The sequence below is a fragment of the Branchiostoma lanceolatum genome, chromosome 16, assembly GCF_035083965.1.
Source record: "Branchiostoma lanceolatum isolate klBraLanc5 chromosome 16, klBraLanc5.hap2, whole genome shotgun sequence".
NCBI classification, from domain to species: domain Eukaryota; kingdom Metazoa; phylum Chordata; class Leptocardii; order Amphioxiformes; family Branchiostomatidae; genus Branchiostoma; species Branchiostoma lanceolatum.
Window position 1 is genome coordinate 8,322,999 of NC_089737.1, and position 22,948 is coordinate 8,345,946.

General features: G+C 40.0%; 1 protein-coding gene across 3 annotated transcripts in view; it reads right to left on the bottom strand.

Annotated features, from left to right (window-relative positions):
• Positions 1-2,334: 2,334 nt before the first annotated feature.
• Positions 2,335-22,948, bottom strand: part of LOC136421946 (golgin subfamily B member 1-like) — a 44,765-nt gene continuing 24,151 nt past the window's right edge. For 2 of the 3 annotated variants that reach the window (XM_066409537.1, XM_066409535.1), the window contains 13 exons: positions 20,916-20,974; positions 20,390-20,514; positions 19,934-20,109; positions 18,730-18,923; positions 10,952-18,179; positions 10,272-10,391; positions 9,557-9,712; positions 7,449-7,552; positions 6,958-7,015; positions 5,942-6,055; positions 5,113-5,185; positions 4,571-4,625; positions 2,335-4,161 (listed from right to left, as the gene is read on the bottom strand). In XM_066409537.1, the coding sequence (XP_066265634.1) occupies positions 4,050-4,161; positions 4,571-4,625; positions 5,113-5,185; positions 5,942-6,055; positions 6,958-7,015; positions 7,449-7,552; positions 9,557-9,712; positions 10,272-10,391; positions 10,952-18,179; positions 18,730-18,923; positions 19,934-20,109; positions 20,390-20,514; positions 20,916-20,974 (8,574 nt within the window). In that variant the 3' untranslated portion in view covers positions 2,335-4,049. The remainder of the gene's footprint in view (positions 4,162-4,570; positions 4,626-5,112; positions 5,186-5,941; positions 6,056-6,957; positions 7,016-7,448; positions 7,553-9,556; positions 9,713-10,271; positions 10,392-10,951; positions 18,180-18,729; positions 18,924-19,933; positions 20,110-20,389; positions 20,515-20,915; positions 20,975-22,948) is intronic. The other variant, XM_066409536.1, reaches the window with a different exon arrangement.

Here is a 22,948-nt window from a genome sequence, read left to right on the forward strand (position 1 = left end):
TATACAGTCATGCAGGCCCCCGGCGAAACATTACAGGCTGACAGCTCTGTGGATTAATGGCAACACCGCCGCTTACTTTTGTGGGTCTGTAATATAGAGACGAAGCAGAGATTGACCCGTGATGACCTTATAGTCCCAAAAGAACAGGCACAATAGAAATGTTTAGGATCTGGAGACCACAAAAAGCAACATCTCAAATACTGAAATACTCTTTCATATTCTCAAAGACTTATAGTTGAATACATACGCTTACAATGCACTGTTCACATCATACTTGTCAAGGTGATAATTTTGCAATGAGACGTGACAATTATTCAGAATTCAAGGACAAAGATACAGCGTGAAGTTGCGATATATCTTGTCAAAGAGAGAATGTTCAAATGTGTCAAATAAACTTGTATTTTTCGTTAGAGGTGGCAAGAGTGATCTTGTTTTATTTTGGATATATATGAAAGCAGCGGGCTGTATTCACCATTGTCAGAGCTCCAGATCTAAATATAGTCAGAACAACAGCCTAACAAAGGAGAGCGTGTTGTACGATGTGAAAGATTTAAAAAGTCCGTCTTTTTGGTCATTTCTTTACATTATAAGTTGAATCTACCTAATCTATCGCATTGACTAGTGATGAATGATTGAGCAGTCGTTGTGCTGTACGAACGTGTTCAAAATTGGAAGTTGTTTACAGATCGGCATTGTTTTGGTATGGAGTATTGGAATAGTTCTGCACATAATGTTGTTGTACCGGCCGTCTCTAGATAAACACTTGAAATGTGACAAAGTGTCATGTTTAATTTAGAATTTGTCATAGATTGTAAACGTAGGCATAATTTTGTCCTGGAGAATATTTACAGTTTTTGGCACCGACACCCTACACATTGTCAAGTTAATATGGGTTTAAGCCCATTCAGGCACACAATCTTATTGTTCAATTATACCTTCCATATTACAATCGTCTTTTCAAAAAAAATCTATAATATGTTGACAAACTTGGGACTGATAATTCTAAAGTTGCGTTTTGCACGCGAATTTTCAGGAGAAATGGTACAGGCATGTTTGGACATACGTTGTTTTCTATGAAGCGCTAATTGGGTTTCGGGAAGGCATGTCCGTGATGAGTAGTCCATGCGGATTATTTGTGAAAGAACCAACCATTTCACTTTCACTACTCGTCCCATCACAGCGTACTACCAGGTTCTCCTTTGACTCACACCACTATACTGTACAACTACCAGCGTCAAAGTCAGTCAACTCCCTCCCAGCCCACTGCTCCCCCCCATATAACCTACAAACCTTCAAAACAAACATACACCGCTATCTCTCACCTTAGCTACATTAGTTAAATTAGTTTAATGCTTAGGAATGGGCCCCCTACGGCCTTGCACTGAGCGAGATCGTTAAAAAAAAACATTTGTTACACTGTAAATCCACATCCATTCAGAACTGTTCAGAGCCCACTGTCGCCATGGCAATGTCTTTTTATAACACCAATCTTGTTTTTCTACCACGCGTCCTGACAAGACAACTCCTGTCATGGTTCTCTTGGTGACAAATGGGTTTAATGACCCACATGAGTTCAAGATAACAACGGGTCATTGAAAACAGCCCAACGGTTCTTTTATCATCTCAAGTGCACAATTACATGCCCTGGGTGAGACATACACTGTATGCAGTAATTATAAGGCATCAGTAGGTCAGAGGCAAGAAAAACACGAGTTAGGAACCTACAACATGTAGAACTGTGATTAGATCTAGTTGTGTTTGTGGGTCGTTTCTGGTGCTTCTCATGCCATAACATTACGAAAACATTGTCAAAATGTTTAGCGAGGAATGCCTTTGTGTTTAAACCGGAAAGAAGTGACAAGCTGACTTCAGACAATGCAGGGAGTCGCAAACATCATCAAGTCGCAGCTCAATTATCCATCGTATTTTGGTCAAAAATAAGTCAAGGTAGTCCTGTAGCCTTTTTTGAGGACATAGGTGCAGTGGCTTGTTATCCACTGTGTCTATAGGGCATGGTATTGGAAGGCGGAGCCCAACCCTCTCCTTCCAACCTCCCCAACCGAAGTCAGGTACCCATTTTTGAGTGGAGTGAGGAACGTCATGTAAAGTGCCTTTCCCAAGGACACAAGGTCTAGCTAGGAATCCATGACCTCTTGATCTCGTGTCTGCTAGCATAGCCACTTGACGCCTCTTTTATTTTGGTATTCCAGATCAACAAAGCTTATTCAGATTCGAAAACAAATCTTTTCAGCACTTTCGTATAGCACTTTAATTTGCACTGTGAATACCTCTAGGCAATGTCATAAGGTACATTCGACTGGTAATGTGAAGACATGACCAAAACATTGACTTTATTTATCGTTCTGATTGTTTAACAATTTTACGCCACTGAAACACATTGTCAAGTAATCTCTCAATAATTTGCAATTTATTACTAAAGCACTAAAAATATGCACAACATTATGACACTAAAACCTATAACATTGCAATAAAACAGCACAAGATTACAAAGAATGTCACATGTACTATTCCTTCAATTGACCATGTACATTGCAGCATATCATCATTTTCTCTATAGAAAGCCACCATATCAAGTCTTAGACTTTTAACTCTCAAGAATTTTGTGTTTTCTTAATTTTCTCAGTTTTAGAAAAGTTGACTTGATATTGAATTGGGTTATGACAAGCTGTGCTCGTAACTGAATGTGCTACAATACTTAAAGCTTAAATTACTGTGTTTATAGATCATAACTGTGTATGTACAAGGCTGAATTTATGAGTAACAGTGAGTGAAATAAACAGTGCGCCCTCCCCCTTAAAATGAGGTCTTTCAAATAACAATGAAATTGTCATTTAGCACATGACCTATCTTAATCAATACATTGAAATATACAATTTGCTATGACAGACTTTCTAACTTCACATACTTAATATACATCTTTAGCATTAAGTCTTTGAATTTCATAGCATGTTTTTGGAATTGCATTTTTGGCAGAAAAGAAAGTCTCAAAAGATGTACATGTTGCTTTGGTTTGCTTTTGCAAAGAAAATATAGTTAAGAAAATTACAGCCCACTACACCATACATGTACTTCACCCCGATACCTATAAATTATACTGATATCCTTAGATTTAATATTCTCATATTACATTTTCAAGTCAGTCAGCTATTATTTAGTACTCTTGGCACACCCTACGCATGACAGCATTTGCAACAGAAAATATGAAAATTACTAAAAATCACTAAAAATGCTTAGCACTTTTCTTCTTTCTGTCATCTTTAGCACTTTCAAGATGCTTTTATTGCAGAGACTCCTTTCTTATATAAGGACTAAAATTCAAATACTTTACAATCATTTACTCCATTCATGATGAACGCTACATGTTGTATATATAGGAAGCAGCAAAATATACTTGCATTGTGATAGCATTCAACAATTGTTCAAGGACTCTTCAATAGGCATTTAACTGAACAAACTGTACCAATGTATGGTTGACAAATGTGAAATTAAAACTAAACTTGCTGAACAAGTATTTGCATTTATATCTATCTGTAGGTACACTATTTACAATATACATCATAATTCTGAATATATATGATACCCTTTCTTAGTGTATGGTATACTCCTTTCTGGCTTAGATATTGATAATTGGGATAACTTACAATAGGGCTCGAAATTTGCAGAATAATGCAAAAATATGACCAACTTTGCAATTTTGCTGGCTGAAAAAATCCAGGACTTTATGCACAACAAGACAGCTACATGTATGCACCAGCTTGCAAAGATTATTTTTTAAATGTTGCATATTTGATGAGATAATGCAAAGAAGCCAATCATAGACTCCAATTCTTTTTGACAGTTTTGAGTTACAGCCCTATGCAAGTTGATATATACATATCATTAGGCTGTGAAGGTTTTGGGGTAGGAACATCAAGCTTGTATACTTGGTGAAAGAATTTTTCAATTGGTAAAATTTGAGACAACTTAAAACATTGCAGGTACGAGAAAAAAAAGTATTTCGAGCACTATACAATTAAGTGTTGGTGATTTTAGAAGAAGGCGTAAAAGAACATGAAAGCAATAACGTGAAGCATAAACAAGTATGCAAATGAGAGGAATCGGCAGCAAGGGCGTGTCCTCAGCATCCTGGTCAGGTAGAGGCTACAGGGGCAAGAAAAATAACATATAACCAAAAAGGAACACCACAACTGCTTTCTTAACTTAAAGGCCATCAATTTTACAGAATACTACAAATCTTCAAACATTCAGTGGTTTTATTTTTGTGGTGACCTCTCCACCGCAAATTCACGATGCCACAAATATCGCCTTTGTAATGTTTTACTAAAGCTGTGCTCCAAAATTCAACCGCCATTTTACAACACTGCGAAAACCTCACTTTTCCTTCCTATCACGAATGTAAAGGAATTTACAGTAATGTATGAACTTGTTAACATTTTCCAGTCAGACTATCTTTTCAAGTTAATGTAAATAACATTATTTTTTTACTACATCCGACAACTATCTATCACAAATTGAACAGCTAAGAGCATAATCTATTGTGTAATCTCACCTTCGACCTCGTAACCACTTGTCCAAGGTCATACAACATGGTGTCATCTTCCGAGCTGTAACAAACATTACAAAAGGACATAAATTGTCTGATGTATGCTGTAGTATCTGGGAACAATTTCAATTTTAGACTTAACAAAGGCTCAACTTTTAGTCCACCTAGTAACATCTCAAAATCCAGTTTATCACTCTTTTCGTGGCTACTGTATGGAAATCCAGTTATCTTTGTTTGAGCAACAATTTACTGATCTAAAAGTATGGAAAAAACAGCCTATGTTCTGACGCACTATGTTCTGACAACGCTATGTTATAACACCCCTATGTTACAACATCACATTACCCTAACCCTTAGACCCTGAAAAGGGGTGTCGAAATGTACATGTAGGGGTGTCGGAACATAGGGGCATCAGAACATTGGGATGTCAGAACATAGGGCTAAACACATTCTAGAAAGTTAGAGACATGTTTATCTTTCTTTAAATCTGAGTACCACTTCCAAATTAAAGGCTTCCAGTGTTTCAAACATTGTGAAATAGCACTTACTAATCTTCAAAGCTCGGTAGTCGAAGGGGTTGAGCTCCACGGCTTCCTCCGCTCCATCTATGTTGATTCGATACTGAATGTTGCAAAAAAAAAGATAAACAATCAGGTTATCATGTAAACAATGTAGTGCAAATTAGCAATGTTTTTCTAACACTTACAAAATGTACTAACAAAAGAGCTAATGCCCAAAATCTTCTGCAAACATTGGCCTATGGTGTAAAATGGTAACAGAGATGTTTTCTATGAAATAACATAATATTATATTTTGCCTGATGCTGTGGCATAGGAGTGATTTAAATTCTGCACATGCAGAGAAAAGACTCTATAAATTCTTCTGAGTCAGTGAGTCTATTACTTTCACACTTGTTTATCAAATATCATTCAATAACTGTGAAAAATAGTGATTAAGTAAAAGTACAATCAAGATAAGCTATCCACAATGTATATAAATTACATCAATTTTGTCAAGACAGATTAAATTGCTGACAAACTCATATGACAGAATGAAACAAAACAAAACAAATGCCAATTTTTGGAACTGCAGACACACACCAGGACAAACAAACAAACAAACACACCAGCTTATTACAATACTTTTGCTTTCAAACAGACAACAAAGCAATATTGTGTTCTACTACCTAAACTACAAACTTCCCATGATGTAATCCACCAAGATGGCCGCCATCATGCACCCCACCAAGATGGCTGCCATCATGCACCCCACCAAGATGGCTGCCATCATGCACCCCACCAAGATGGCCGCCATCATGCACCCCACCAAGATGGCCGCCATCATGCACCCCACCCAGATAAGCTGGGTTCTACTTACACTAACCTCCTTGTTTGGTGGAGGCTGATTCTGATATGCTTTGATTTCCGACTGAGCGGCTGACAGAGAATCTTCCAGGGATATCTTCTGGTCACGTTCCTGTTGCAAAAGAGCCTGTGGAGAAAAAAAGAATTTCAATGATATTCAAACATGTTGGCCTTAGTACACTAATAACTTCAATAAATCCTCTAATATTAGCATGAAAGTTCGTCTGTGATGGTATACAACATTAGGGTAAATGTTAAACAGTTCCAACACAAGGATTGAGCCAGAGGAATGGTCAAAAATTCTTATCGATGCTGGAAAGCAGTTAAACATGTAACATTATTCATTTAACTTTAGTACTAATTTTGTAATACCAAGTGAGAAGTCATTTTCATTTGTCTTAATGCGCTAAGTTGCACTTCAAAGGAAAGTCACTAGGCTGAAATATTTGTAGATTTCATTGGTCTGTTTAAACAAACATTAAATTTCTATGTATGTTATAGGTTTGTAGTAAACCAAAGGACATGTACCTAGTAGATGGTTATGTTCCGTGGCATGCCATACAAAATAACATAGCACTCTATTAAAGAAATGCATGCATCAAAGGCCACACAACTTAAAAGAAAAGTAAAGTATTCCTGAAAACAAATTTCTAATTGTTAAAATGCAAAGTTAATGTTTAGAGCTGTGCAATTCATGCTAAAAATAAAGAACATGGAAAATATGTTCAAAACATTATCACACATCAATAGCTTATATGATGTCTTTGTCTAACGTCAAGTCAGCCAGGTACCTTAGACCATCATATCAAAAGATGGTGAATTTTAAGAAGTCCCTGAGGCATGCACACTTCAGACATCAAGGTGTTCAAGACTTTCTTGAGAAGGCTTTGATAACTTGATCAAGATGTGGTGGTCGACAATAATACCCGACAAAATTATCAAAGTTGACTTATGCTTACAACATTTCTCACAACATTTATGATTACTTGCTTAAGAACATGTAGCATGGCAAACAAATCTGCAGCATACCTCCATGGTTGCCATCTCTTGTGCAATTGCTTCTCTTGCCTGTTCAGCCTCTTCTAATCTATAGTTTATGGTAAAGAAATACAAATTGAACACAGCAAATTCAAGATACAAAGTTAAGAAACTGTAGACAATCTAATACTGAGAAAATGCCACCAAACAGTTATGCTATGAAATACTACGCTTAACAACCCTACATGTAACAAAAAATATGCACATTTCACTATAATAGGTTCTATGATTATCTACTGAAAATACTCAAATTTGGCTGTATCATGACGAAAATTTACTTTTTTCAGCAATTGAGGCATGGCAAAAACAGCTTAACATATAATTGTTTCATAAGATATTTAAATAAAACCTTTAGAAAATGTGATAGTCTCAGTATCGAGTGACAATTGGCTATTGAAAGACCTGTCCTTGGTGCTGAATGACCAATACACTGCTGTGGAAGGAAAATCTAGACTTGTGCTTTTGAAGAGAAAAACACTTACTTTTTGCTGAGGTTGTGTACCTCAGGATCATCCTGTGTTCTCTGACTTTGGACCTCTGTGTCCTCCACTTCCATGGTCTCTATTGTTTTCTCTTCAAATGTATCCTGTAGAAAACAAAGCAAGTCTTCTTTAAAGTATCATCTAAAGAACACATTAAACTGATTCAGACATGTCCTTAGTGCTGAACTATCTATCTTGTACATGTTTGACATAACGTAAGCATATTTTCCTGCTAGATAAGATGCATGAATTAAAGAGAGCTACATGTACCTATCTTCTCTATCACATCTTCAACAACGCCAGAAATATATCCCAAGTTTCCCAAGCGCAGTCAAACCTGTACTAGTGACCACCTCTGCATAATGACCAACTGGGCATTGTGGCAACATCTTGTATGTAACGTTGGGTAACCTAAATTCGTGGGGTACTTAAAGTCGGGATTTTTCGAAAACGGCGTATTTAGGGATATGTGCTAGATGCAAAATCAGTTATAACGCCAGCAATGCAAAGCAGATAGACTAACGTATTCAGAACACTGGCTGAAAAGCTTCGATAACCATGCATTAGAAGTTGGCGACGTCAAAAACTCTCCGTCCCTTATTGACAGAGTCTGGGGGCTTCGTGGGAGAATCACCCAGCACGGTTGTTCGCTGGTTTATAAGACAAATGTCACATCTCCTGCCTGCTAAACACAATTATTTATAAGACAACTTATTACAATCTCTTTTGCTAACCTACAACTGGATTCTAAGTGTGATCAATCATCAAAACTCCTCTCTGTTGCTACAACCTTCGGCACGTGTATTTTCCCGCCGCCATATTGTTAACCAGAATCCTGTTGTCAAGCAGACGACAAAGGTTTGTGAGGAACACTTTTTTGTCTAAATGCTGCGTGTGATAGTGGACTGAGGAAGATATTTTCCTCAAAGTTTGCTCCTAACACAACAAGGAACACATGGACATATTAGTATTACCATTGCTACGGCATCCAGCTAACTTCCCATGAATAATGTAACGTTACACGTTGCCCGATGATGACGATGGGCCGACTTTGAGTGAAGATCTACCGACTCAACACACGGGTTGTTCCCGAACTGGCCTGATGTGTGCGGTACGGCCGTTTTTTCGTGTATTTTTTTTACTTGGACACGTCTATATCCATAGCACTCTCCTCAAGCCAAGGACAGAAAGAATAGCTGCTGTATAAAATGTGATTAGCGGTAAGATATTCAAGACGAATCTTCTCTCCCGAATTAATGTGCCCCCCTGTCCGACAGCACCGTAATTGTGCATGCGGCGGACGGTAGATTCAAGTTGAAATATTCTGGTGTCAGCACGACTAGAGACAAAATCTACCATATATATGATTAGTGCAAAGATAGTGCATGATACTGACAGAATTATAGAAAAAAAGGATGGTTTATTGTTCTGCTAGATTGATTTCAGTCAACCATTATCGGAAAAATCCCGAATTTAGGTTACCCAACGTTACATTTTGTATACTGCTAACAGCATGACTAGCTTCCTCACTACAGTGGTCACCTGTCTATTATGACCTCTTTTGCTAAGTCTCTTAAGTGGTTTGACTGTACTACCCACCCTGTCCTAGGTACTGAATTTCCTATCTGTTAAAGGTTCAACATTAAAAATCATATTTTGAACCTTAGTAACTGATGCAAGTATTGAAAAAGCACTGTTATCTATCTATCCATCATATCTTTATCGTCACCCCTACTACACATGTACATGTATGTAAAACCTGGTAAACAATGCATGGGTTGTACTACTTAACCTGTCCTTGGTGCTGAACTACCTATCTGTTACATGTTTAACATTAAAAAAATCATATTTTACTGCTTAATAAAGGATGTACAAATGTAAGTATTAAATCAACGCTGGTAAACAATGCATGGACTGTACTACCAAACCTGTCCTTGGTGCTGAACTACCTATCTACTATATGTTTAACTTTAAAATGTCATATTTTGCTGCATACGAAAAGATAGAGATGCAAGTGTTAAAAAAGAGCTGTCTGTCTATCTATCATATTTTATTTACACCATTAATCTGCTACACCTAGTTAACAAAGCATGGATTAGAAATCTAACCTCAGACTGTCCTGCTACCACTAACTGCTCCCTCTGTGACAGGTGCTGGTACTGCAGCTGCAGGGCCTGTAGTTGTGCCTCTCTTTCCTGTAGCCCACGAGCAGCATGGGAAAACTGCATCCTCAGATGGTTCCTCTCTTCTAGCAATGACGTCACCTAAGGTGGAAATAATACACAAAACTATACTTGACAGCTTTTCCTTACAACTAGGCTGAGAGTCATCCTGTTTAGTTCCAGGCTCTACCTTCACCAAACAATGTGAAGAACAATTTTCGGTGAAGGTAGAGCCTGGAACTGAACAGAATGACACTCAGGCTCTACCTTACAACTACAAGCCTGTGTAGATTGTGCCAACTCTTGGTAAAGAACTGGTGTGTTATACCATCAGACAGTTTGACATACAATACGTGGGTTAGGAAAAACCCCCAATTACAAACAAACAAGCAGAGCAGTTCTGACTTCATATGCAGAATACCATGGAAATCACTTACGGGCATCTGCAAGAAAGAAGGACAAAGCATTTAACTCTTTCCTTGTTCAGTCCTGTTCCCAAACCTCTGCTCAGTTATCTGAACATACAACTGAAAATTAGTTTTAGTACATGTGCACAGTTCTAATGTTGAGTACTTATTAAGTGCCTCTATGATTCAACACCTATCTACAGTAACTGTCAGTGACAGTTATATTGCATGAACAGTGCAACAGCGCCCCCTACCTGTATGGACAGTTCCTGACATCTCATGTCTCTCTGATGGACCCCCTCTAACGCCTGCTCCAGGGTGGTCTGTAACTGCTGCATGCTGGACGTCGTTTCTGCACTCTTAGAAGCTTCAGCCTGGAAAAAAATGTTGCAACGTTACTTAATAAAAATAAAAAAAGAAATATAAGATCTCATACCTCCATAAAATATCTTTGTTTTTGTGAAGTTCTTGTTTTATTCATTATTGTGAATTTCATTCTGTGTATGCATTCTCCTTCTTGTGGTACTTTGGACCCAGGCAAAACCTACTGCACCAACTTTGGACCCGGGCCAAACCATCCTGCCAGTCTCCAGTTACACCATTTTCTGACCTCCCATTCTGCCACCTTAGACTTGGGCCAGTGGAAACAAATGAGCACACACACCAAGACAAACAAAGAAGCCGAAACAATAACCCTTTTTTTCATGGAGATCAAAAACATTGCCTAACTTTCATTTCTAACTAAACTACATGTAAGTCTCAACCTAGTACTACTGACAGAAAAAAAACTTACATATAGCCTGTGAGATAATAAAAGAACACTTAGCACTGATATAGACAAAAAAGAACAGATTCCACCACCAAAGTGTATATGATAGCAATGAAAAACTATTCTGTAATTAATTCTAGTTACTTTACTGCTAAAAAAACTAACCTCTAGATCCCGTGTCTGCTTTAGAAGTTCTTTCCTCTCTCTGACAATTTCTTCATACTCCATCTTGAGTGAAGCTAGCTGCTCATTCCGATCCTCCAATTCTCCCATCTTTGACCACAAGGACTTGACCTCTTCCTCACGTGTCTTAACTTGTTCCTCAAACGAAACCTTCTCGGCCTGAAATCTTGACAATTCCACTTCTCTTTCTTGGAGTTGCATCCTTACTGTGTTAAGGGCCCTCTCCAAGTCTTCGTACTGTTGTCTCATGGATTCCACTTCCTTGTCTGCTGTTTCTTTGCTTATTACGGAATCTTCGTATTTTTGCTGGAATGCAGCAGCTTCTAACTTCTCAGTCTGTAGATCTCTGACTGCAGCAACGTATTGTTCCTTGACAGACTCTAGCTCTTGATTCGTAGCGTCACATTCAGCTTGTACTTGGTCTAGCTCCTGTTGTAGTTGGAGGTACTGGTCATGGAGTAAAGCTAGCTCCTGTTTCGTCGACTCGTATCTGGTGTTTCCATCATCGTGCGACTGTCTGAGAATCTCAAACTCTCTCTTGACCTCTACTTGCCGAGTTTCCCACTCACTCTTTTCCTTTATGACATTTTCTTTTGCAGAATTTGTTTCTTCCCTCAATCCCTCCAGCTCCTGTTGTGCTTTTTCCAGCTGGTTTGCGAGGAAATCTTTCTCGCTTGCCAAACTGTGAATATCACCATTCAAGTCTTCGCACATCTGCTTTAACCTGTCGTTCTCTGCCATGAGGCTGTCTTCCTGTTTCGTCAGCCTCAGATTCGACTCCTCCAGCTCTGCCAACCTCGTCACTTTATTCGCAAGCTGCTCATTCACGGTTTGCAGTTTGTGCACCCTCTCTACAAGGATCTCCTTTTCTTCAGTGAATTTTGCGATACTGGAATGTAGATACTCTCTTTCCTCCCCCAGATCTTTGTCTCTCAGTTTCATATCATCCAACTCTTCTTTCTGATTTTTCACACTTGCTTGCAACGTTTCCACGCTTGCCTGCAACGATTCAACCTCTAGTTGAAGTCTTTGACTCTCTGCTGTTGCCGCATCCTTTTCTTGTGACAGTGTCGCTCGTTCAGTCCTCAGCTTGTCCAAGACCAGTTCTAGTTCCTCTCTGTCTTTCTCCAAACTGCTGAGTGCATCTGAATCCACCTTCCCTTCCAACTCTGCCACAAGACTCTTACAGGTGGTGTCTATCCTTTCCTTATCTTGGACAAGGCTTTCTACTTCCTTCTTTAAGTTGTTGTTTTCAGATTCTGAGGTCTGCTTCGCCCTCTGGAGTTCTAACAGCTGGTCTTTCAGGTCTTCTACCTGGTTCTCCAGCTCCCCTTTGTCCCATGATGCATTCTCTACCTCGTTCCTTAGTATGCTGTTCTCTCGGTCTGAGGTGTCCTTGGATTTCTTAAGCTCGTCAAAATCAATCTGTAAGGACTCCAGCTCGCTCTCAAGACCGTCTTTCTCCATCTCGAGATTCTCCAGCTCCTTCTTAAGCTTGCTGTTCTCTGAGTCTGATGATTCTTTTGTCTTCTGTAGTTCTTCGAGTTGCGTCTGAAGGGAGTCCAAACGGCTTTGCAGACTTTCTCTTTCCGCTGCAAGATTCTGCATTTCCTTCTTCAACTTTCCACTGTCTTCATCAGCTAGAGTCTTCTCCTCTTTGAGATCTTCCATCTGGGATTTAAGTGTATCCAGCTGTTCTTCAAAATCATCCTTTTCTGTTACCAACCTTTCTATTCTTGTCTTTAATTCTTCATTTTCTGCTGTGAGAGACTCCTTTTGGCTTCCCAGCTCTAAGTTCTCCTCTCCTTGTTGTTGGGTATCATGCAGAAGTTTCTTATTCTCATCTTCCAGTTTCTTGATGTCGTCATGCAGTTTCTCTCTATCCCCAACTAGATCCTGATTCTCAGCCTGCAGTTCTTCCATTTTCTGCAAGAGGCCCTCGTTGTTCTGTGTCAGCTGCTCCATTTCCTTGGCAAGTTCTTCCTTCTCGTTTTCCAGCTTTTCGCGATTGTCCTGCAGTTGCCATTTTGTCATCTCTAGATCTTTCAGCTGTAGCGCCATGTTTTCGCGTTCCTGGCGTAACGTCGTGAGCTGGGTTTCCATCGTGTGTCGTAGTTCGTCCATTTGACTCTTCTCGACCCTATTGGTCTGTACTTGCGACAGGTTCCTTTCTAACGTAGCTCGGTCCTGCTCAAGAATGGTCAAACTCTGCTGCAAGCTGTTCCTTTCTTCTTCCACCTGCAACAACGCACGTTCTACCTTGCTCTTCTCCTCTTGCTGCTTCTCCAAGCTTTCTTGTAAGGTGTTGCTCTGCTCTTGGAGAAGTCCGAGTTTCCTCTCATAAGACGCCCTGTCTTCTGTCGACTGAGACAACTTGTTCTCCATCTGCTGTTTGTCTTCACTGAGCAGACTGAACCTAGCCTCCAATTCGGACTTTTCCATACGGACAGCTGCAAGCTGCTCCCTGGCAGTTTCCACTTCCATCTGCAGTGCTCGTATCTTGTCTTCCAGAACTGAATTTTGATCATGAACTTCTGCGGTTCTTTCTTCGTGAACCATCTTTAGTCTGTCTTCCACAGAAGATTTCTCTTGTAGGACAACATCATATTGAACTTGTAAGGTCCTGAATTCTTCTTGCATCATAGCCACTTGTTCTCCTAAAGCTATTTTCTCTTGTTCAAATCTGTTGGCAACACCAGCACTTTCGTTTGATTCTTTAAGTTGCTGTTCTAGTGAGACATTCAACTTCTGCATCTCGACATTGCTTTCTTCTACCTTCACTATCTTCTTTTGCAGGGCTGTCAGTTGTTCCCTTTCTTGGGTGACTGTTCTCTCTAACTCAATCTTTTCCTCCATCAGTTCTCTAGCATTCCTTTCCAGTTCACTTCTCTCTTCCTGTATCTTCTTCTTTTCTTGCTGCAATCCTTCGCATTTCTTCTTTAGTTCGATAAGTTTTCCTTTAGCCACCATGACCTTCTTCAAGGCATCCTCCTTTTCCTTCCTTAGTTTAGCAAGCTCTTCTTCTGAGTGAGTCTTGCCGCTCATTTGTGTCTCTGCTGTTTCAAGTTTGACTACGAACTGTTCTTTTTCCATCCTCAAGCTGTGTACTTCCTCTTGGGTTTCTGTGAAGCTTGTTTCGAGCTGCGTTCTTTCAGATTTCACAGACTCTAGCTCTTCTACCAACCTTTCCCTGTCTTCTGTTACATCCTGAAGACTCTGTATGGTATTGTTGAGCTGATCTTCCAAGACGCTACGAGACTGTCTTAGCTCTGATACTTCCTTCTCGAGTGCCGTCTTCTCCGTAGCGATGGTTGATAACTGTTCAGCAAGCGTGTGTCTCTCGGTCTGTGCTGCTTCCAAGAAATCACGAGCATGTCTCAATTCCTCTTGGATGCTCACCATTTCCTGGGACCAGTTCTCTGACCTCTCCGTTCTCAAGCTTTCCAACTGTGACTGGAGAGTGTTTCGCTCACTTTGCGTGGACTCTAACTCTTGAGTGTATCTTGCCAAGTCTTCTTCTAGCTTCTGTTTTTCTCCAACCAGGCTTTCCATGGAGCTTTGCAGTTTTTGAACCTCCTCCAGTGCTGCTTTCTTCTCTGTGTTAACTTTCTCAAGATCTTCCACCATTTTCTCCTTCTCAGACTGAAGATTTTGGACATAATTTGTGGCCTGCATCAACTGCTCTTGTGCATTCTGATAATCTTGGGTAAGTTTCTCGATGGAGATCCTTAGATTTTCACACTCCTTTGCATCTTTTTCTCGTGCCACGTTGCTTTCTTCGAGTTGTGCCGAGAGATTTTCTTGGACAAATTTTCTTGTGTTGAGCTGCTCATCCCTTTCTTCTAGTTGTACCGTGAGCGTCTTTCTCTGTTCCTCAGCATTGTTGTACTGTGCTTTCCACTGTTCTAGTTCGTCGGCCATCTTGGATCTTACTTCAGAAAAGCTTGCATCCATACTTGCAACAGTCTCTTTCTCTTGCTGTAGTGCCTGAAGATGCTGCCTCATGGTTTCCATGGCTACATTCTGCTCTGCGATCTGATTGGTCAACACTGCCACCTGCTCTGCTGCTCCACTCAGCTCTTTAATCTGATTGGTCAGCTTCTGCACATGCTCAGTAGCTGCTTCCAGCTCACTTGCTTGCTCAGTAATGGCCCTTTCTTTCTCTTCTATGCTGTTTTGACTTTCTTTGTATTTTTCATTCAGCGCTTTCAATTGTTGGATGCGTAGCTTCAGCTTTTCTTCCAGCTTTCCTGCTCTTTCTTGTACCTTGCTGTGTTCTTCTTGTGCATTTTTCATCTCTTCTTTCAAGGTACTCAGTTCCTTCTCAAGGTTATTACATCTCTCTTTCATGTCTGTAAAGCTTTGGCTCTTCTTCTCAAGTTCTTCCTTCAACGTTGCCACTTGGCTCTCTTGTTCACCATATCCTTGTCTGGTGTTCTTTAAGTCTTCTTTTGTCCTCTCCAGATCCTGTAACGCACTTCCAAGTTCAAATTCCTTCTGTTCTAAGACAACCTTCATCTGCGAAACCTCAGTGTTTCTCTGGTTCAGTTCTTGAGTGGCCGCGTACAGCTGACTTTGTAGCTCACCCACGTTCATTTGCAGAGCCCCCATCTCCACATTCTTGTGCTCCAAGTGTGCCGACAACTCAACAAGCTTGGCATCTTTTCCCATTAACTCACTAGAGACGGCGTCCATCTTAACCTTGAACTCGTCGAACATGACAGACTTTTCTTCGAGTTCTCTGGTTTTTACGGTAAGCTCCGAAGTCAACATGTTGACTTGCGAATGTAACTCCTGGACCAACATTCCGGTTTCCTGATCACGTGACGACAGTTGTGCCGTCACCTGACCAATCTGTGCGTTCATCTGTTGAAGAAGACTTTCCTTTTCTTCGACAATCTGGTTTCGCTCGGACAGTTCCGAAGCAAGATGGTTCAGCTGCGAGTTCAACTCTTGCGCAAGCATCTCCTTTTCTTCTACAGTTTGTTTCATCGTTGAGATTTCTGTTGAAAGACTGCTGAGTTGGGAAGTCAGTTCTTGTGCCAGAGTGTCCTTCTCTTCTATAACTTGATCCTTGTTGGCTAAGTCTGCACTAAGCGTACTCAACTGGGAATTAAACCCTTCCAGCATAGTTTTCTTTTCCTCAAGGACTTCATGTTTTGCTGACAACTCTGAGGAAAGGTTGTCAAGTTTAGATTGCAACTCTTGCACCAGGTTTTCTTTCTCTTCCACGATATTCTCCTTCGTTGTCAACTCTTTTGCGAGGCTGTTGACTTTCTCGCTCAGTTCTTGCAACAACTTCTCTTTTTCTTGAACTTCCGTTTCTCTTTCTGCAAACTGAGAGCTGACTTGGTTGATCTGTTCCTTAGAACTTTGCAATAATGATTCAGTTTCCTGGACAAGTCTTGACTTTTGCTCTAACTCTTCATCCAACGTGCTAACCCGTGTAGTGAGTTCTTGTACCATCTGTTCCTTGTCACTAAGTGCTTGTGTCCTTTCGTTCAACTCTGTGTGTGTTCTATTAAGTTGAGCTTCAAGGACTTCATTAGAAGCTATCCCTTCTTTGAGCATACTAAGCTCTTCTTGAACCTTATGGAAGTTGGAGTCCGTTTCTCTTAGAGTGTTTTCCCGTTCTTGTAGCTCTGTGCTCAAGCTTTGTATCTGGGTTTGCAGTTCCTCTTTAAGCATGTTCGATTCCTCTTGTAGTCTTGCAAGATTGGTGTCTTTCTCTTGTAAGCGGCTTTCTTTTTCTTGTAGGTCAGTTTCAAGATTGTGTATCATGGTTTGCAGTTCTCCAAGAGTAGATTGCTTCTCTTGGAGTTCTGTGTCTCTGACTTGGAGCATGGCATCACTTTGCTGCAATTCTGCAACTAAGTTCTGCACTTGTTGGTGCAATTCTGCAGATGCACCTTGCTGTTGCTGGTGTGCTGAAGTCAAATTTTCCAGCTGCTGCTGCAATCCTTGTGATTTGGATGTCTGTTGCTCCAATTTTTCTGTCACGTTCTGCACTTCTTGCTGCGATGCTTGTGCACCAGTTCTTTCTTGCTGCAGCTCAAGAGTGATGTTCTGCACTTGTTGCTGCAATTCTTGTGCACCTGTTCTTTCTTGCTGCAGCTCAACAGTCATGCTTTGCACTTGTTGCTGCAACTCTTCTACTGCACTTGTCTGTTGCTGCAATTCTGTGGCCATGTTCTGCAACTGTGCATGTGCTCCTTCTAGCGATCCAGTCTTTTCCTGCAGCAAATTTTGTATCTCCACAATAGCAGCTTCCTTTTCTTTGACGTTTTGCTCCCAATTCTGCAATTCCGCATTTTGAGACTCCAACTCCTTCTGGAGTGAACTAACTCTGACTTCGAGTTCCTCGGTAACTGAAGTCTTCTCTTGAATCCTTTGGTCCCTGTCTTGGAGTTCCACCTTTAAGGATTCTATCTGACCACTCAAGACATTGACTTGACTCTCCATGTCTTGCATTGCAGATCCCTTTTCTTGCATGTTCTGGTCTCTTGCTTGTAGTTCTGTATTCAAAGACTCCATTTGTTGCTGCAGCAAAGTCAACTGATTTGATAGGTCGGTAATCTCAGAATTCTTTCCTTGAAGACTTTCATCTCTTGCATGCAGTTCTGTCTTAAGTGTGTCTACATCTTCCTGAAGTGTCACCTTTTCTTGGAACCTTTGTTCTTTTGTTTGAAGTTCTTCTTGTAGTGTTTCTGTCTCCTTCTTCCACTTGCTGACCTGCATTTCTAGTTCTTTGACATTTGATTTTAGTTCTTGTAGGGTTTGGTTCTCGTTTTTAAGACCCTCGATGAAGCTCTGAAGTGTGCCCACTTCTCTTCCGAGTTCCTCAACTTCCTGGCATTTTTCTTCTCCAAAAACTTCCTTGCTTCTCATCTCACTAGTCAGTTTCTCTACCTGGCTCTGAAGTGAGATGACATGGTTTTCCTTCTCACCCATAAGTTCTTGCATGTGTGCGAAGTCAGAAGACATGTCGAAGACTCTCTGTTCCTCTCTTGCTACCTTTTCGTGAAGGTCTTCGATGGAGACGGCCTTTTCTTTGATCTCTTCGTCTTTGCTGGCAAGTTGAGTCTTCAGCTTGTTGATGAGCGTGTGGAGGGTGGATACTTGTTCTCCCTCCTCTTCTAGCTGTATCTGTAATCGCTTAAGCTTGGCCGTTCGGTCCTCAATTTCTTCGTCTTTTGAATTGATTTGAGTCCTGTAACAAGAACAACAGAATTCAACAAACTCTTACAACATGTAGCATGTAACTTACCTACATGTAGGCTACATTTCATCATTCCCTTCTTAATAGTACTACCACAGACTTAATAGTACTACCACAGACGATGTTTACATCCTTGAAAATGACTCCAAAGCTGCAATTTCTCCCATAAAATTTTATTAACTAATTAGCCGCAGACAATTCTTTGTTTCTTCAACTTTTACAGCTTAAAATTTAGTTAAAAATTATCTGCAATACAAAATATACCTAGTACTTTCGAGAGAATCAAATATATAATATATGACATGTAGCTTGATACATTTGTGGTACATTTCATTAAAACAATGTACATGTACATGTGAACAAATCTATACCATATCATTTTCTTGGTGCTCATACATCTTAAAGTATAAATTTATCAAGTTAGAAGGACATTATATAAATAGAGCCTTAAGAGCAGAGTCTGACTGTATTCACTTCACTCGTCTTTTTTTAGATCCGAAAAACAAAAAATTAATGTGTGTCCAAGTTTGAGATGACAAACCTGAGCTCATTGGTCTGAACTTCTAGCGCCCTTCCCCGTTCCTCGTGTTCCGTCAACTTCGCCAGCAGCATCTCGCTCTCCGTCGTTCGCACTTCCAGCGTGGAGTTGAGCTGGGAAATCTGGGACTCAAGGGCGGCCATTTTGGAGTCTTTCTCTTCAATGATGTCGTTTCTCTGTGCAAGGGTCTTCTTTGCCTGTAGATAAAAAAAACAAATATTATTCCAAACTTTATTTCTTTTAGCAATATATTAACAGCAACACAAGTATACTGGTACAAAACATTGGTATCAAAAGAAGTTACACTGTATGAGCGCTGTACCTGATTGTATGTATATGTACAGCTATTGTGAATGGACTTTAAGAAAATGGTCATATAAGACAAGTGGCCACTTTATACAGGGCTCTTAATGTTCGGTGGTAAGTGGGGGATAATATTAATGATATCTAAGGAACCACCAATAAGTAGCCACAATGGCCAGGTGGTCCTTATAGTTATACAGAGATGATTACTAGTACAGGTTTGACTGTATATCAATGGCCAGGTGGCCCCTTTGCAGAGGTGGTCACTACATGTGAGGTTTGAGTGTACATTAGGGGTGGATACCGGTTTGCTGGACCTGATTCGGACCTTTATAACATCCAAGAACCGAGTCCAAAAAACCTGAAAGCCTAAAACCTGAGTCCAAAAAAAACTGAACAAAGTACAAATATATGTTTCTGTTTTGTTTTGTTTGATAAAAAGTGTTTTGAGTCTCCCCTCTGACAAAAAAGGCATTTAGAATAAGTGTAACATTCAAATATCAAACACTGGTTTATTTTTAAAGTCTTCTCACCAAGAAACTTTTATTGTCGTGCGTGTCAGTATTGATTCTCTATGCTTAATATTGGTCTAAACAAAACATCAACTGGACAGGATCAGGTCCAGGTTCAGGTCCGGACCTGAACCTAGATCTCTGGACCTAAACTTGGACTTGGACCTTATTAAGCCAAACCGGTATCCACCCCTAGTGTACATCAATGCCCAAGTTATCCTTATAAACTAAGCTGGTCAATAGTATAATGCCATGTACGTGTACCTCTGCATTGACAGTTACTTACATACATGTACATGTACAATGTAAGTGTGAATGAATGTAAAAAAAAGTACTTTTAGCCCTGTTTTTGATCCATGATGACTAAGATTGTGGAAAATACAATGTAATACCTCATTGAGAGTCGTGTTGCTGGCCGCCAACTGTAGACTGATGTCGCTGAACTCTGCCTGTAGCGAGATCGCGTCGTTCCCCTTCTGTATGACCTCCTCCTGCAGTCGTGACACCTCCTGGTCGCGCTCACGCAGCTGGGTCAACAGAGAGGTCAACTGGGCCTCCATCTTTTGACCTGCCAGGGGTGAAAGGTCAATGGTAATTATCTTCAATATATGTAGATTCTAGAAGGGTTGCAGTCCTTTTAAAAGACGGGTCGTTATGCCATGGTCCACTGTTCATTGTAAAGAGCTAAAGGGAGTTTCCCCGGCACAATGAACCTAGGCTATAGAATTAATACTGTATAATTATACTGTCTTCTCTGTCACGACCAGTAGAAAAGAGTAGCTCTTGAGTGAGCTAAACTGGTTAGAGATCATTTGAAATTCATATTTTTTTCACTTTCCTGTCCTTACCTTCTGAAGTCTGCCCCTCCCTGAGAACCTGTATCTCCCTCTGTGAGCTGGTCAGGGCGTTCTGCACCTCAGACAGTTCATGACGCTGCTTCTGTAGGTCAGCGTCCTTCTGACTGATGACAGCTCTGTAAGTACAATATACATCGTATAACCAAGAATAAGGGAAATCATGCTGACCGTAACATCCATATTTCTAATGCAATTGGACACAACCTTTGTTATAATTTTGACCATTAAAATGGCACTAATAAGATATCTTACAGTGGTGTGTTTCATCGATTTTCTTCTCAATGTTACTGAATACAGGTTGATTTGCACATTGTCCTTATGAAAAATGCATTTTACATTCTATGATATTCAGGTCATCTCAGATTTTTCTTGGGTAAAAAGTATAATTATATTTACATAACATATAGTAACATACTATTATGGTAACCGTTGTACATCTCCATGGAAAGAACCTATCAGCAAGATCAGAGGTATGTGTAAGCTACATGTACATGTAGTCATAATGATTAAATCATACCTCATTTCCTGTATGGTCTCCTCCCTGAAGTTCAGCTGTTGCTTGAGAATGTTTGCTTCCTGCAAATAAACAAATAAACAAACACTGTTACTGTAACAGTTACCTTCATTCCAATCTTCCTACATGTACATACATGTAAAACGGGGACACCCCAATGTTCAGACACCCCTATGTTCCAACTAGCTCCTACATTCTGACAACCCTATGTTAGGGTTCAGGTTAGGATGTTTCAAAACATAGGGGTGAAGGAACCTAAGGGTGTAACTTAAAAATTGTATGGAACATAAAAACATACAAAAATGTACCATTCTATATGGAATGAGAGCAGAGCCTAACTGCCCACTGTGGTCCCTTCTCTTAGCTTCTGCCATGACTGCTAATTTTCCAAAATGTTTCTCCCTCTCAAAACAGGTCAAAATGTCAAGCAAAACACAATTGAAATATCATATGTTCACAGACAATAAAAAGAGGACACTTGGGACTGATTCCCTACAATATCTGTGCCATCATATGCTGAGAATTATGAATTAATGATGATTTATCCCGTCCCTAACACCTGTCTATTGTTAGTTCTTTTGACCTGTTTGTTCCCAAGTAGGTCATCAAGGTTTTCACGACCTTTGACCTGTAATATGACCTCAGTATCCATGATGTAGTTAAGTTGCCAGTTTACTCTAGCACTGCCCTATGTCTAGCATCAACATTTGGGAATATTTCTAGAATTGCATTGTCAAAGTGGTGTACATTGTAGTTTAATTTGTTATTATCGAATGTTTGTTACCAACATTATGATGAAATATCATTTTTAATAATGGATTTGAAAAGACTGCTTTGTCTAAATTGTGAGGAAAAGCCACAGTTCTTTTGAGTTATTTCATAATTTTTTATATACATCTGGTTAAAAAAACTATGAAAGCGATGAGATTTTGTGAGTTGCCATGCTGCGTGGGGGAGGGGGGCAGCAATCCAAACCAGCCTTCCATCCTAGTTCTTACCGACGCCTTCTGTCTCAAATCCTGCTGAACTATGCTCAGTTCACCCTGCGATCGTTCTAGGTCTACGATAATTTGTTCCTCCATTTGTTTGATTGCAGCCTCTATGTTTTCATCGGTAGCTGAGATGGTAGCTGCCCTCTGATTGGTCAGCTGCAGGGCCTTTTGAATGCTCTGAACACACAGGGGGACAGACTGTTGTGCAATGGAGCTGTCAATCAAAATCCCAAGAGGCACTGTGTGGGGATGTATTACAAAAGTCCACCTCAATATCTGCTTGGAGATCATAGTGAACAGAATGAATTTTTTAATCCCCACATGTGTATGCCTTGGGACTGTGAATGGCTTTGCACAGTCGTGGACAAAACTTCCACATGATACTGAACAAAATAAGACATAGAACACAGATAGTAGGAACAAGAACACACAAACATAACGGAATGAAATGGTATGAATTACTGTAGATTAAAAGCTTATCATATCTTAAGTTGGGGCAAGCATTCAGGGAAAGAATTAAAACAGTGCATGCGTGGCATACATGTACCTGCATGCTTTGCAGAACTACTTTCTTTACAAAAAGAATTCTGTGTTGGAAGATATGCTTCTTAGTTTTTCTGCCCAAGGCATTTTGACTTTACCGCATTGAACTGGCTTAAACATGTACATTTTGTAGTATACCATCACAGAGATGTATTCAATGTCAGCTACTCTTTTGCTTTGTTTCTGCACCCTCTTTCCTTGACGCTGCCATTTTGGATATCAGGAGAGCCTGCATTACGTTTGTCACATGACAGCAGTCTAGATAAAATGCACAAGTCCTGTTTTTCATAAAATGTGCACGTTTTCACATAGTGCTTTGTGCATGCTTTTTCATAAAATTTGTACTGCATTTTGCATAGTGTTTCCTGTTTTTTAAATGAAATTTGTAAAAATTTCATAAAATTTGAGCACAATGCTTTAAAGGCACCCATGGATGCAAAACTACATTGTACGACTGGTGTAAAATATGTTATTTGACAGATTTTCGTCGCACCAACATTA